Raw genomic sequence first — 14,995 nt, 5'->3', positions numbered from 1 at the left:
GGTTTTATAAGAATGGTGCTTGTGATACCTTTGTAATTACAAAATAAACTGGAAATGGATTAAATGTTCATCAAAATGTGATATAATGATGTGTACCCATTAAATAAACCTGTATGTACTAACACATAAAGTTGTCCATTATTTGTTAAGTAAACATAAGTTCCAGAGCAATCTACATAGTAGACTTCATTTTTTAAACCTTGTACAGAGCCCTATATTTTGATGTTTGATTTATGTATTCATACTTACATGATAAAACACGTACATCTGAGAAATCATTTGGGAAGAAGAAGGAGGTGAAGAAGCATTTAAATTATTTTATTGTCTGCATCTTTTTTTAATTACATAAGGCATGTCTCCTTGAAACACCTTCTATTCAAATGGTAGACATTGGGTAACATAATGTCTGCAGCTAATAACCCACCTAATGAAGTGTTGGGAAATGAAAAAAAAAACAAATGATTTAACAGACAGCTAAATCCTGATTGGTCTCTCAGTTTCCAATCTCCTGGAACTGAGTTTAAATTTCTTCTACAAACACATACATCATTGAAGGGTAAAATTTTTCACCAGAGTAAACTTGAGAAACCAACTGGACCTTGAGTATTGTACATTTTGCCTCGTGGACCCAAAGGTAACATTAATTGACCATGTTTCAAGTAGAACTTTTGTTTTTAAAGTATCATTTTCTCTTAAAAGGAAAAAAAATACATGGAAGAGTAACACTTTTTTGTTGTTGTAGGTAGCAATTTGAAACATGAGGAGTACGATTCTACTGTTTTGTCTTCTAGGATCAACTCGGTCATTACCAGTAAGTATGTTATGTTTGTTTTATATGCCAACCAGTTTCAACAGCATCTCTAGCTGCAGACCTACCTCTCTCCTGCCCTCCATCAAAACTGCTCTGTTTTGTGACTCATTCCCTGAGAGTGTCCAGTGTTTATTTTCCAAGACAGAAAATGACAAGCTAATAAGCTGTTGGTACATATTTCAATGTACTTGCATTTTTTAAATGCATCCACTCCATCGTGGTAAAAGGTCAATTATTTTGGCAGAGCAATAGGCTAGAAATTAGGAGAAAAATGAATGTGTTAAGTGGATGATTATTTTATTTTCCAAAAAGAAGTTTTTTCTTGGCAACTAGTTATTTGCTCGTGAATAAAGAGGTAAACTATATTTTCTAATTTTTCTACTTGGAAATGCTAAATATCTAGATTGTATAAATTCTAAAAAGACCACCAAAACATATGATATCAAAGGCATATGATTAAAATGATCAAAATTTTTGACTTAGAACATTTCATCATAAATAGTATTCACATATAACAGGAAAAAATAAAAAAGCCCTATAACTCCAACATTTACTCCATTATTTTGTAGACATAGGGATGAATGGTTTGGATCTCTAGGTGGACTTCTCTTTGACTGTTCAAGATGGTTCAAGACCATTAAGAAAAAAATTACAATATACTTGCTATGAAATAACAGAATAAAAGAAAGCATACTTAGTTGGGCCTCAAGCTTACTCAATACTTCTGCATCCATTCATACAATCAACAAATATTTATTAAAAACTTTCTATATGCCAGACATTGTGCTAGGTGCTGAAGAAACAATAGTGAGAAGGGAAAAAAAGGCATAATCCTTCATGTTCACAAGGATTGTAGACATTAATTTTTTTATTTTTTTTTAACTTTTTTTTATTTTTACCAATGTCACTTGCCAATTTTTTTATTTTTTACTCAAATGATTTTTAAAGAAATGTTAAATTATAAATAATAACTGTGATTATTTATGTGAAGGAAATGAACAGGGTGGGATTATGCGGAGGGAGGATGAAACAAGATACGGTAGCCAACCTCCTTCTTACTTTATCCCAAATACATACTACATACGTGTGTGTGTGTGTGTCTGTGTGTGTGTGTCCTCCTTGAAAGAAGTTGTCTGTAAAAGTTTAATTTTCTAAACAAGGTAAAGTATGAAGTTAATTTTTTTATAAAACAAATGGTTCTTTCACTTCATCAAATACATTGACCGAAAGATTCTTCAAAATACAGTTTCTCTAGTATATTTAAATTACCACATAAGTGGTGAAAACTCAAAACAAGTAAAACTTTCCAGGAGCGCAGCTCTCATGTGAGGTGGGCTGAGGTGGAGCAGGCCGGCTGTGCAGGCCACAGCAGATTGCTAATAGACAATGAGAGCAGCTAGAGAGCTAGTGGGGCAGAGCAGCAGGGAGGCGACACTGAAATGTCTATTCAGTATGGAAACAATACCAAATGGAACATCAGGACACATAGACAAGGTATTTTTTATTATTTGTAAATGAATTTATTGAGTTAGCATAAAGGTATAAAGAGTGAATCCATTTGCAAATGTGGACACATACAACAGCCTAGCAATTATTTTCAGTAGATCAAAATTTTGAGGATAGGTACCAGATGGAAAACACAATGAGTAGAAGAAATAAATACAAGACAAATCAAATTTACAGAAAGTGAAGGCTCTAGAAGAAAACACGATTTTATTCCTTCAACAAATATTTATTGAGTTCTTACTATATGCCAGACATGGATTTATCTTTTTGAGATGGATCATTGAATAAACCACAGTGAAGTCTATATTTTAGCAAGGAAATAAATGATAAATGGTGAGCAGTCTAAATCAGTAGGTCACATGACAGGTTAGGAGATAGTGAGCACTATGAAAAAAAGATCCCAGAGCAGGGTGAGATGGAGCAGGCTGGTGGTGCACAGTGGAGAAGGGGCAGGCTGCATGTTCAGGACAGCAGTCAGGTTTGGCCTCAATAAGAGGGAAATTCAAGTAAAGAAACAGGTGAGAGAGTAAAGCCAATGTTCAGGGAAAGAACATTCCAGACAGAGGGAACAGATGGAGGTGAAATTCTGAAGCAGGAATGGACTTTACCTGTTGCAGAAACAGCAAAATGGCTGGATGGCCAGAGCAGAGTGAGGGAGAGGAAATGAGGTAGGAAAGATCAGAGAGCTACTGGGGGCCCAGAGCCTTGTAGACCACTGTGGGGTCTCTGGCTTTTACTCTGAGTGAAATTGACAGTCGTTGGCCAGGCACGGTGGCTAACGCCCGTAATCCCAACACTTTGGGGGCCAAGGCAGGCGGATCACTTGAGATCAGGAGTTCAAGACCAGCCTGACCAATATGGTGAAACCCCGTCTCTACTAAAAATACAAAAAATTAGCTGGACATGGTGGTGTGCACCGGTAATCCCAGCTACTCAGGAGGCTGAGGCAGGAAAATCATTTGAACCTGGGAGGTGGAGGTTGCAGTGAGCCAAGATCACTCCATTGCACTCCAATCTGGACAGCAGAACAAGACTCCACTTAAAAAAAAAAAGAAGAAGAAGAAGAAGAAAAGAAAGAAAAGAAAAAAAAATTGGTAGTCATTGCAGAGACTGAGAAAAGAAGCAACAAGATTAGACTATCATTTTCACAGGGTCACTCTGGCTACTATACTAACAACAGATTGTGGGAGATGAAAAGACTTACTTACAAAATTTATATATATTATATATATGTATTTTATATATATATATGTATATATAATCTTAAAGCTGAAAGGGACCTCCTAGAACAGATAATACCAACCTCTCTTTTTTTTTTTTTTTTTGTGAGACAGAGTCTCACTCTGCAACCTTTGGCTCCCGGGTTCAAGTGATTCTCCTTCCTCAACCTCCCGAGTAGCTGGGACTATAAGCGTGCACCACCATGCTCAGCTAATTTTTATATTTTTAGTAAAGACAGAGTTTCATCATGTTAGCCAGGCTGGTCCTGAACTCCTGACCTCAAGTGGTCTGCCCGCCTTGGCCTCCCAAAGTGCTGGGATTACACGGTGGCATAAGCCACCGTGCCCAGCCCCAACCTCTCCTCATAACTAAGGGGGAAATTCCAGCGTGAAACCAAAACTGCTCCAGGGTAACCTTAGATGACTCAAGGGCTGGTGCAGAGCCAGAGGGCCACACCCCTGTGCCTTCCAGGATGCCTCCAGGAGCAAAAGCAGATTTGGTCAACCTGGCAAAAGAGAAGTTTTTTTTTTCGGAGACTAAGAGCACTTACAGGGATCTAGCACTGGCTCTGCTGCTCACCATGTCACCTTGGGCAAGTTACTGTAAGCATCAGTTGCCTCATCTATTAGAAAAAATAATACAACTAGACCAAATGTGTAGGAGGAATATTTTCATATCTAAAAATTCAGTGATTTTTAATACACTAATAAAATATCCAGGCCAGGAAGAAAAACTGAACTTCTGTTACAAGACCGATGTGGCAGGCATGGCAATAGTGGGAAGCTTCATGAAAAGGTAGTAAGAATGACGGCAGCTTACCTCAAGCCCTGAGAAAAAGCAAATGTGCACAGAGCTAAGGTACAGATTATATATTCATGTCCTGGCAAAAGAGAAAGAAAGGTACAGAAAAGAAATGGGAGCCAGGAACCACCACAAGACATCCCATGTGCTTGGGTTCATCCCAGCCCCCTTCCCTCCACACCATCCCACCCCTCCTGGGCTGGCATTTTTCCACTCTACATGTCCTACCATGCACATAATGTTTCAGGGAATCAAACTCCTCTAAAATACACAAAGCCTAAAAGATAGACATGTTTGCATTGGGGGCAACCTGGATATAAATGGACACAAAATCTTAAACACATTCCTGCCTCATCAAATATGTATTTGTTTTCACAAAAGCAGCTCAAACCTGCTTTGGGACTCCCTCCCACAAAACCTGCTCCGGATCAGGAAACACTACCAAACCAACAGCAGTCAAATCAGGTAAGAGTCCTACAATACGGAACATGTACAAACCGGTAAAGAAAATACGGAACATGTACAAACCGGTAAAGAAAACACGTTAAGACTGGTAGGTTTAAAATCAAAATTTACATGAAGACTGTGCAAGACTGAACAAGAGAGAGGCTTTTCATTTGGGAGTGGGGAAAAGAACCGATATAATTTTCTGAAAAATTTGAATAGGAAAAGTAAAGTACTCTAATTCTTTTTCCTTTTATCTGAATAATAATTTGGTTTAGCAGTGAAACCTAGTCAACCTCGAAAAGGAATAGCTATGTCTGTTTACAAAGCTTGGTCATCTATGGACTTGAGGTACTGTGGCATTATCATATGCAGTATTTGCCAGCAATAGCAGGGAATCAGAGATTATCTATAAAAAATAACTGCAGATTTCCTCCTGGCTTTGTAAAGTTTCATTGTTGCTGATGTGTTGATGTGTTGCTGTTCAATCTGTTTCTTCAAAGCGTATTTAAATACTTTTGAAAACTGCATTATCTTTTGGCTACTGCCCTCCCTCCCACTTCAACTCTTCCTCTGCTGTGAAGGGCCATGGCTTACCTACTTCTACATTTTGTGAAGTAATATAATCAGATAACACTAGAGTCTAAAGTCTTCTCCTCAGTCAACAGAACACTCAAGTCAAGACCCATTCTCCCCGCTTAAGGAATCTGAATCTTATACAATTTGGGAACCTTCTTTAAGAAAAAGAATACAAAATTCGATATGTAAAATTAAGTACTGAAATAAATATTTATAATATGATAAGAAATAAGAGTAAATCACAAATTTTCTTAAGCTGATAAGTACCGTAAGCTTGAGACATTGCTAGGGCACCTCCCAGGGCCACAAAGGGAGCAATGCTAGTGAGAGGCCCCGAGGCTTCATGTTTATTTACCTTCATGGCAAACCCACCTCTGACAGGAGTGTCAATTACATGAGGATATCCACCACTGACAGAGTAAGGGAAGCAGACAACCTCTTGTCTCATACATCACTTTCAATCCCCTGCAGGTCTTTCCTTCTTTAAGTCTGATACCATTAACACAGATGCTCACACTGGGGCCAGATCTGCATCTGGTAAGTGATTGTTTATATCATTTTAATACCCACTGTGAAATAAATATAATGCCTAATATTACAGTGGGGGGAGCATGCATATGGGTGCGTATATCCACAAATGAAAACACACATATACTTATTCACATAGATAAGTTGAAAGAGAGGAGAGAAGAGTCCAAGAGAGTTGGACATCATTAAACGTTTTTCTTAGCAAGAGAGTCTCTGAACAAATGGATCTAATTCTTTCCTTCTCCAGTTTCTCTAACCTCTTCTCCTCTTCTCTCCATTCCTCCACCATACCTTCCTTAATGCCCCTACAGCATCCACACATCCACATAAACACTATCACTGCTATTATCACCCACAATGACAGGAGCAAACTGGAAGAGACAAAGATCTTCAGTGTCTTCTTACAGAATATCTGTATAGATCTTCAGCCCTCTCATAGAATATCTGTATAATCTGTTTGAGAAGAACAATAAGTTTCTTTCCTGACTTAAAGTGGATTTTTTTAGTGGTCAAATTTAAATATAGCCCATGTTCCAGACAAAATATGTAGTCTGAACCTCATAATTTTCACGCATAACCTAGAGGAGTTAATTTCTTAATTGTAAAAAAGCTATCAGAAAATTTTCAGGAAGAATTGCTCTTGTAGCCAAAAGGGGAAAGCAAGGATAAAAATAAATCACTTAAGTAATTCTCAAACAGAATAGGTTAAATGCCAAAGAAAAACTTAACAGGGGAAAAGTTAGCAATAGCCCTTGTAGTCGTACAAGCAGACTAAATAAGTCTTTAAATTTCATCTTTGTGTCTAAGTATACATGCAATAGAACACTATGTATTTACATAGCAACTCCTTCCTTTAAATATATTTTACGTTTAGTAAAAACATTTTAGTTTCCTAAATATCCAAACTGAAAAAAAATACAATGAAAGTCTTCTTCCTTGCCCTACAGTTAAATCCTGCTGCAGGAATGACACCTGGTACCCAGACCCACCCATTGACCCTGGGAGGGTTGAATGTACAACAGCAACTGCACCCACATGTAAGTTGAACAGCTGGACCTTAGTTTTAACATTAGAGAGCATTTTCTCTCAGGTGAAAGCCTACAGCAGAAATTTTTTAAAGCTTCTTGAAAATTTTGCCCAGATTATTAACTGACGAATGTTCTGCTGAACATAGACCAGTATTTGACAATCTGGTTCTTAATGAAAATTCATAAACATACCCAGAGAATTGACCATGCTACCTCACAACCTCTCTAGAATATATGTTTAATGGACAGGAAACCTTGAAAAGTTGGGGAAGATTGAAAAGTGAAAAATACATGGGGGGAAATTGAGAGATCCCAGGATTTTTCTCTAGCATATTGTTTTCTCTTGAAGACTTTCTTGGTGACCAAGATCATCTCAAAGAAAAATAAAGAGGTGGATAAAGTTTATCTTCAACAAATCTAATTGTCCCATTTTTGCACCTTTTCATTCCCCCTTGAAAGTCCCCAAGGACTTTTCAGTATTTACCACCTCCCACTATCACTTGCTTTCAAAAAAAAGAAACCTGAAAATCCTCTTACACTAAGATATAAACGACATACTTTAGGCATCACCTGTTTTTGAAGTGTTTGCATTTTAACATTGAACAAATTCCAAATTTTTACCTTATGGAAACTTTTGTAAATAGTGTAATAGGCTCCAGAGGGGCTGGGTGCAGTGGCCCATGCTGTAATCCCAGCACTTTGGAAGGCCAAGGCAGGAGGATCACTTGAGCCCAGGCATTTGAGACCAGCCTGGGCAACATAGTGAGACTTATCTCTACAAAAAATAAAATAAAATAAATAGCCAGGCGTGGTGGGGCTCACCTATAGTCCCAGGTACTCGGGAGGCTGAGGTGGGAGGATCACTTGAGCAAGGGAGGTCAAGGCTGCAGTGAGCAGCGATTGTGTCACTGCACTCCATCCTGGGTGATGAAGGGGGATTCTGTCTCAAAAAAAAAGAGAAGGAAAAGAAAGTCTCTGGAGGAAAATACAATAATCCTTTCACAGCAAGACTAAGTTGTTTGTAGATAACTTATTCTCCCCAACATGTGACCTCGGCCCCCATTATCCAACATAATGGTCTAATTTTTTGTAGAAGTATTTATTATTGTGTAAGTAATATATGTTAATTATAAAGAATTTAGGAAATGTAAATTTTCTAAAATTTACATATAAGCAAAAAATAAAATAAAATTCACTTGGAATCTCATTAGCCATAATCAAACACTGTCAACATTCTAGAGTATGTCCTTCCAGTCTTTTTTCTATACACATAAGTACATTTTTAAATAAAATGTTTTTGCTATAATGTTTTGTAACATGCTTTTTTCCACAAATATATTTTGAATAGTTTTCATGTTTTAAAATATTCACTCACAATGTTGTTTTTAATGACTGCTTAGTAGTCCATGGTATACTAAATTACTTATTATGAAAATTTGGGGGTTTTTCCAAAGTCTTTGCTTCTATAAACAACGCTACAGTGAGCATCCTTGTGACTAAGTCTATGATATTCCAATGACTATTTCCTTTGGACCAACTCTTAGGAACACAATTTCTGGAGCCAAAGACACACAAAGTATCTTGATAATAATATTTTTGATAATAAAAGTGACCCTCTGTAAAAGATTTAAGATGCAAATAAAAAGAGACTCTCCATAACAGGTGATCATACTATAATCTACATACTGATTGCCCAGCTTCAGTCTCCGTTGTTGCCCTCCTCTAACCTTGAAGGCAGACTTACTGCATCTTCATGTTCCCCAGAGAGTACCCTCCTAAGTCAAGGCATTAGTGGAGCCTGGAGGTGTTACAAAAGTTTCAGTACAGAGAGTTTCACGTTCGTTGTACACTCTCTGTGCAATATTATAAATCAGTCCCCATTTGCTGGGGGAATTCTTCAATGTCTCTAGAATGTGCTACCACCAAGGGTTCCCATACCTGACCTTCCCCTGGGCAGCTCTAGTCCCTCCAACCCTGCCTTTCCCTGTGCAGAGTGGCTTATTATCTCTGCCACAACCTGGACACCTACTGGTGGCTCACATTTATCAAAGAAAAATGAACCATGCTTGTGAACTCTAGAACCACACAATTTCTGGTTAAATGTCAGCTCTACACTTATTACTTATATGATGTTGGCCAAGTTACTTAACCACTCTGTGGCTCATTTTGCTCAAAATTTAAAATGGGCATTAAAGTAGAACCTTCCTCTACAGCTGTTGCAAAGATCAAATGAGTAAATATATGGAAAACACTTAAAACAATGCCTACCACATAGTAAACGTGCGATGTGTTATTACGATTTCAAATAATTTCTCTACCGACAACTAAGAAAAAAGTCCTCTTTATTGTTATATTGGTGAACAATTAGAGTACCTTTCATTACAGTTTTTACTTAGACATCTATGGTTTCCTCTTTTTATCTTTTTGTTCTTTCCACTCCAACTTTCCATTAAAAAAGAAATTTCCATTTCATTTTCTCTTAAATCAAAAATATACCAACCACTTTCCCATTGCCACGTGAAGGCTAGTTGGGTTTTTTGTTCTTGTTTTGTTGTCCTTTTTTGTCAGTAGACAAGCACCTGATTGTGAGTAAGGCTTTTTAATAAATGTATGTAATTTTTCCTTGTTGGCATTCCATAGTTCCATAATTCCTGCACCAACTGTCTTGGGAAACAATAGTTAACAGTCTATTTCATAAGACTTTCAAATCTTCTGGTTTGGTAATTATGAAATTAAGAGTCCCATTTTGATTACTTTCCTGACACTTTGAATTTTCTATAGAAATAAGAATAAATTTTTAAAACCTTAGCTTTCTTTGACAAACTTCTGGCCGGTTCTCAGAGTAGCAGAGTATGGGAGAATGCCAACACCTCATTCGAATCTTTTTCATCTTTTTGTGAACTAAATTTATAATATTTAGTTTGTTATCAGTGACCCTTGAATTATTTCTCGCCTAGTACTAAGAGCTATGCCAATGCCAGGGGTTACTGAGCAATATTCCCTATAATTGCTTTATTTTAACAGCAAGATGTCCAGACAACTATTGCAAGACTAAGTATATATACCTCAAGAAATCTTCACATTTGAAAATACCCATCGCATGTTTTAATGTGTCTTCTGAGATGCCATTTGAAAGAAATCTGTACATTTTAACATTATTGTTACTTGAAATAATTTTCAGTTTGGAGACTTCTTGAGAACAATTTTTTTTGTTGTTTATCCAATTTACTAACTTCTATCTTCTAAATGTGCTATCTTGAACTGGTTTCTAAATCTCTCTGGGACTGATATTCTTTTTACAAATTGGAAAAGTTCCAAACTCCCATCCAGATCTATGAATTTATATCTATGATTATAGATAATACATTAGTAATAAATATCTGTTTAACAGATACTATATCCTTTTAAGAAGATATCAATGGCCGGGCGAGGTGGCTCACGCCTGTAATCCAAGAGCTTTGGGAGGCTGAGGCAGGCAGATCACAATGTCAGGAGTTTGAGACCAGCCTGACCAACATGGTGAAACCCCGTCTCTACTAAAAATATAAAAAATTAACTGGGCATAGTAGCAGGCAACTGTAATCCCAGCTACTCAGGAGGCTGAGGCAGGAGAATCACTTGAACCCAGGAGGCAGAGGTTGCAGTGAGCCAAGACCATGCCACTGCACTCCAGCCTGGGCAAGAGAGCAAGACTCCATCTCCAAAAAAAGATATCAGTATTTATACCATCTTCCAGAGCTTACTTTTGAAAGAGTTTTTCTCTCATTTTTTCAGGTGTTACCAATTTTTGTCACACAACTTGGAGCCCAGGTAAAAATTATGCTTAATATTGTCTTGATTTTAAATCACCTTGCTGTGAAAGGTGATTTTCTTTCCTCAATTCACTAGATAGTTGTGAGGTTTCCAATGTACTTTGTACGGTATGGACACTGATAATCACAAGAGCTTGCTTTCTGCATAAGTTTTCTTCAATGAACATCCACTTAATGATAGAAAAATATATACTTTTTGGATGGAGATTAACTCATTACTCAAAAAATGAATGTCAGCTGTCTCACATCATATGCTGACTTGAGTTTTGTAATATAGATCATAAGGCAGTTTAACATATTATTGGAAAGGCAAAATCTGTATAATCTTTGAAAGTATTTTAAGTTTTAAGTGATATTATACATATATTACTACAAATACATTAAAATGTGTCTAACAAATTGTGTTTGTCATTTTGCTTTTAGGGCACTATCCTAAGCTCAGAGGAATTGGTAAAAAAATTAAAAATACTATTTCAAATTATTTTCACTTCTATCACAATGTTTTCTGTCCTCATATAGTCTCTTTTGACCGTAAATCCTAAATATGGTATGTACTACAATGAACTGAACATTTTTATAGTTCCTTACATTAGATTATCCTTTCTTTGTTTGGGGATTTCATTATACTTCTCCAGCTACTTTTCTATTAATTTGACTTAGCTTTTGTTTCCGTTTATTGCTATCAGATTCAGTTCTATCCAGAAAGGCAGTGCACATTTTTTAACTTCATAAGGATTTCAGTCTAGGATTATAAACTATTGAAATGTATGCAAATGTAGAATAACATAAATATTGACTTTTTACAGGAAAGATTAAATTCCTTGACTTGGATATTTAATTTTTATGGAAAAATATATCTTTTTCCAGCATCAGATAGTGATAAATGAACTCTTTCCTACACACATAAATAATTGGAGGGCTGTACCTAAATATAGTTCATATCACCATTGCTAAACACTTCTATGCATTCCTCCATAGGTCCTTTTCTAGAGAAAAGGACTTGAATTAACATGATATCTAAACATGACAACAGTACAGAATTGAGGCAATATTTGGGAACATAGTTATTCAACAGCTTTTCTATTATGGAAAATGTAGATATTTTCTATATTGTCCATAAATAATCATCAAGGAATGGGGCTAGTGTCTGTTTTGCCAACATTGATGCATGAACATCCATATCCAGCTACTGAAGGTTCTTCTATATAACCAGCACTTTAACAGATCATTTACATATGTTGCCTTCAACCTTCCCCAAAGCACAAAGCAGATATTTTTGACCCAGCTTAACAGATAAAGAAACTGAGGTTAAAAGTTTAAGTAATTTAGGCCTCAAAGGCAACAATGAGAAGAAAAGAGTGGATCCAGATCCAATGCCATTTTTTAACCTACTACACTAGTGGTTTTTCAAACATTTTTAACACAACTCACAATAGCAACTACATTTTTCATGCAGCTTAGCACACACACACACACACACATTCACGAAACAGCATTCACCTTTACTATATAGAATGCACTACTAGTCTACTGCCTGTTTTATTGTTTAATGATGACTGACACTCACCTTTTTTACTTCAAAACTGTGGATATCACAACCCTCAGTTTGAAAACGTCTGTACTCTACTCCTATCTGTCATCCAGCGTAAGTCTAATTCTGGTTTCAATATCTCTTAAATGTAACACAGTGTTTCCCAAACTTCATTCCTTGCCCAGCAAATCAGGATGGCATCAAAAGCTGGTTAAAAAGGCAGATTGCTAGGTCCTGCTCCAGACCTGCTCGATCAGAATCTCTCTAAAAATGAAAAACTCCAATAGACAGGAATTCTTTATGTATCTTCAAGGAACACACAATAGCTGAATTGCCAGGATAAATGTTTCTGACTAAGTATTCCAATGCCTTTGAAAAATACATCAAAAAAACTTGAAGGGATGAAAGCCATCAGGATTAATCTACTTGAATCAATTTTTCCATTAATTTTTATGCTCTTATTTTTTGAAAAAATGTTATGAGCAAAAGAAAGATTACATGTTAGGTTTAATAATATGTAATTTATTTCTGAGGGAAATGGAGCATAGCAAAGAGTCCCAGTATTGAATCAGACTAGGCTGGACCAAGGGTGTATTTCCCCTGAGGAATGCCAGGTCTTTGCTGTCTTCTCTGACTTTACTCTCTCCATCTTTCCATTCCTACCCAAACTTGCTCCCCTTAAAAGAGAAAAGAAAATGTGTTGCTTTTAACTTTGTTTTCTGTTTGCTTCCCTCATTCCAGCCACAAATCTTCACGAGCCTCATCATCCATTCCTTGTTCCCGGGAGGCATCCTGCCCACCAGTCAGGCAGGGGCTAATCCAGATGTCCAGGATGGAAGCCTTCCAGCAGGAGGAGCAGGTGTAAATCCTGCCACCCAGGGAACCCCAGCAGGCCGCCTCCCAACTCCCAGTGGCACAGATGACGACTTTGCAGTGACCACTCCTGCAGACATCCAAAGGAGCACACGTGCCATCGAGGAAGCCACCACAGAATCAGCAAACGGTAAATTCTCCTAGCTTGGAACATGCTTCTTGGCTATAAAAGTCATCTGCAGAATGGAAAAGAGGAGTTCTTTGTCTTGCCTTGACAAATGCAGATCTTAGTAAGATTAGGAAGCCCCTTTACTCACTCACAGTTAACTCCAGCAACATGAGGGAATATTTTTACTCAGCCACCAACCCCCAGGTATTAACACTGAAGGAAGAATTTGTGTGAGTGTTTTTGGTTGTTTTGAGACAGGGTCTTGCTCTGTTGCCCAGGCTGGAGTGCAGTGGCATGATCTCGGCTCACTGCAACCCCCGCCTCCTGGGTTCAAGCGATTCTCATGCCTCAGCCTCCCAGTAGCTAGGATTACAGGCGCACATCACCACAGCTGGCAAATTTTTGTATTTTTAATAGAGACAGAGTTCAACCATGTTGACCAGGCTGGTCTGAAACTCCTGACCTCAAGTGATGCACCCGCCTCGGCCTCCCAAAGTGCTGGGATTACAGGAGTGCGCCACCGCACCTGACCATACGAGCTAATTTTTGTATTATTTGTAAAAACGGGGTTTTGCCATGTTGCCCAGGCTGGTCTAGAACTCCTGGCCTCAAGCAATCTGCCTGCCTCGGCCTCCCAAAGAGCTGGGATTGCAGGCATGAGCCGCCGTGACTGGCCTGAAAGATTTTTAATTGTTGGCATAACACATGTTCCATTTTGGGTCAGAACTGAAAATACTTGGAAGCAGAATGTGTTCCTTGCCCCAATACACACACACGCACATAGAAGCCTATAGGAGACACACTTCAGTTCATCATGACCCTGTCTCCACTCACTGATGGAGCCCCAGAACCTTCCTACTGTAATACTGCAAGCAGCCACTAGTGATTACCTACTGTAATAGCAGGCACTAGTGATAGCTAGCAGAGCAGATAAACCCATCTGCCGTTCTTAGATGGAACTTAAGAAATGTGACAAAAATAAGCTTTTCTTGCACCCACAAGCAAAGTTAATTGCTTAACATGTGAAAATGTCTAGAACCAAATATCCTTAGAGATAACTAAAGAATGATATGGATGCTCCTAATCCTGCAAAAGAAACTTGGATCTCAAGTAAAAGATATTTACGTTAAATATACTTTTTACCTACATTTAAAAGGTGTTTTATTTTCTTCCAGGAATTCAGTAAGCTGTTTCAAATTTTTTCAACTAAGCTGCCTCGAATTTGGTGATACATGTGAATCTTTATCATTGATTATATTATGGAATAGATTGAGACACATTGGATAGTCTTAGAAGAAATTAATTCTTAATTTACCTGAAAATATTCTTGAAATTTCAGAAAATATGTTCTATGTAGAGAATCCCAACTTTTAAAAACAATAATTCAATGGATAAATCTGTCTTTGAAATATAACATTATGCTGCCTGGATGATATGCATATTAAAACATATTTGGAAAACTGACTCTTTTTCTTCTTTGGAGATGGAAGAAAGTTGGCCCTTACAGAAACTACATTTCCTCAGGGCACTAACATGATACACCAGGTCTAGAACTTTCTTTGGAAGTAGGAAGCACAGCAGTCAAGAAAGGGACACCCAGCAATGTGAAGACAAATTCTGGTCTCTTCACAGTTACCTCATCATTTGCTTTCTTATAAGAGTCACAAACTTAATTTTTAATAAGCAGAGTACTTTTGAACATCTAAAACATACAGTACAAAGAATTACAAATCATAATTCTGCCTATCCTCA

The 14,995-nt window shown here is 37.5% G+C and overlaps 1 protein-coding gene across 1 annotated transcript; it reads left to right on the top strand.

Moving 5' to 3' along the window:
• Positions 1-548: 548 nt before the first annotated feature.
• Positions 549-14,707, top strand: AMTN (amelotin). The gene is made up of 9 exons (XM_001160426.4): positions 549-634; positions 743-811; positions 4,721-4,804; positions 5,834-5,899; positions 6,838-6,927; positions 10,693-10,728; positions 11,154-11,180; positions 13,003-13,264; positions 14,419-14,707. Exons 2-9 carry the CDS (start codon positions 758-760, stop codon positions 14,427-14,429), a joined length of 630 nt encoding a protein of 209 aa, XP_001160426.1. The 5' UTR covers positions 549-634; positions 743-757; the 3' UTR covers positions 14,430-14,707.
• Positions 14,708-14,995: the final 288 nt, after the last annotated feature.

Source organism: Pan troglodytes, chromosome 3 (genome assembly GCF_028858775.2).
Source record: "Pan troglodytes isolate AG18354 chromosome 3, NHGRI_mPanTro3-v2.0_pri, whole genome shotgun sequence".
In the NCBI taxonomy this organism is placed as follows: Eukaryota; Metazoa; Chordata; class Mammalia; order Primates; family Hominidae; genus Pan; species Pan troglodytes.
Note: the sequence above shows the minus strand (reverse complement) of the source record. Positions and strands in the feature narration are given on the sequence as shown.

Bases quoted from the DNA above. Each gene is read 5' to 3' on its own strand.
- AMTN (XM_001160426.4), top strand. From the start codon at position 758: ATGAGGAGTACGATTCTACTGTTTTGTCTTCTAGGATCAACTCGGTCA. The intron at 812-4,720 runs GTAAGTATGTTA...TTTTCACAAAAG, and splicing joins GATCAACTCGGTCATTACCA to CAGCTCAAACCTGCTTTGGG. The intron at 4,805-5,833 runs GTAAGAGTCCTA...AATCCCCTGCAG, and splicing joins ACCAACAGCAGTCAAATCAG to GTCTTTCCTTCTTTAAGTCT.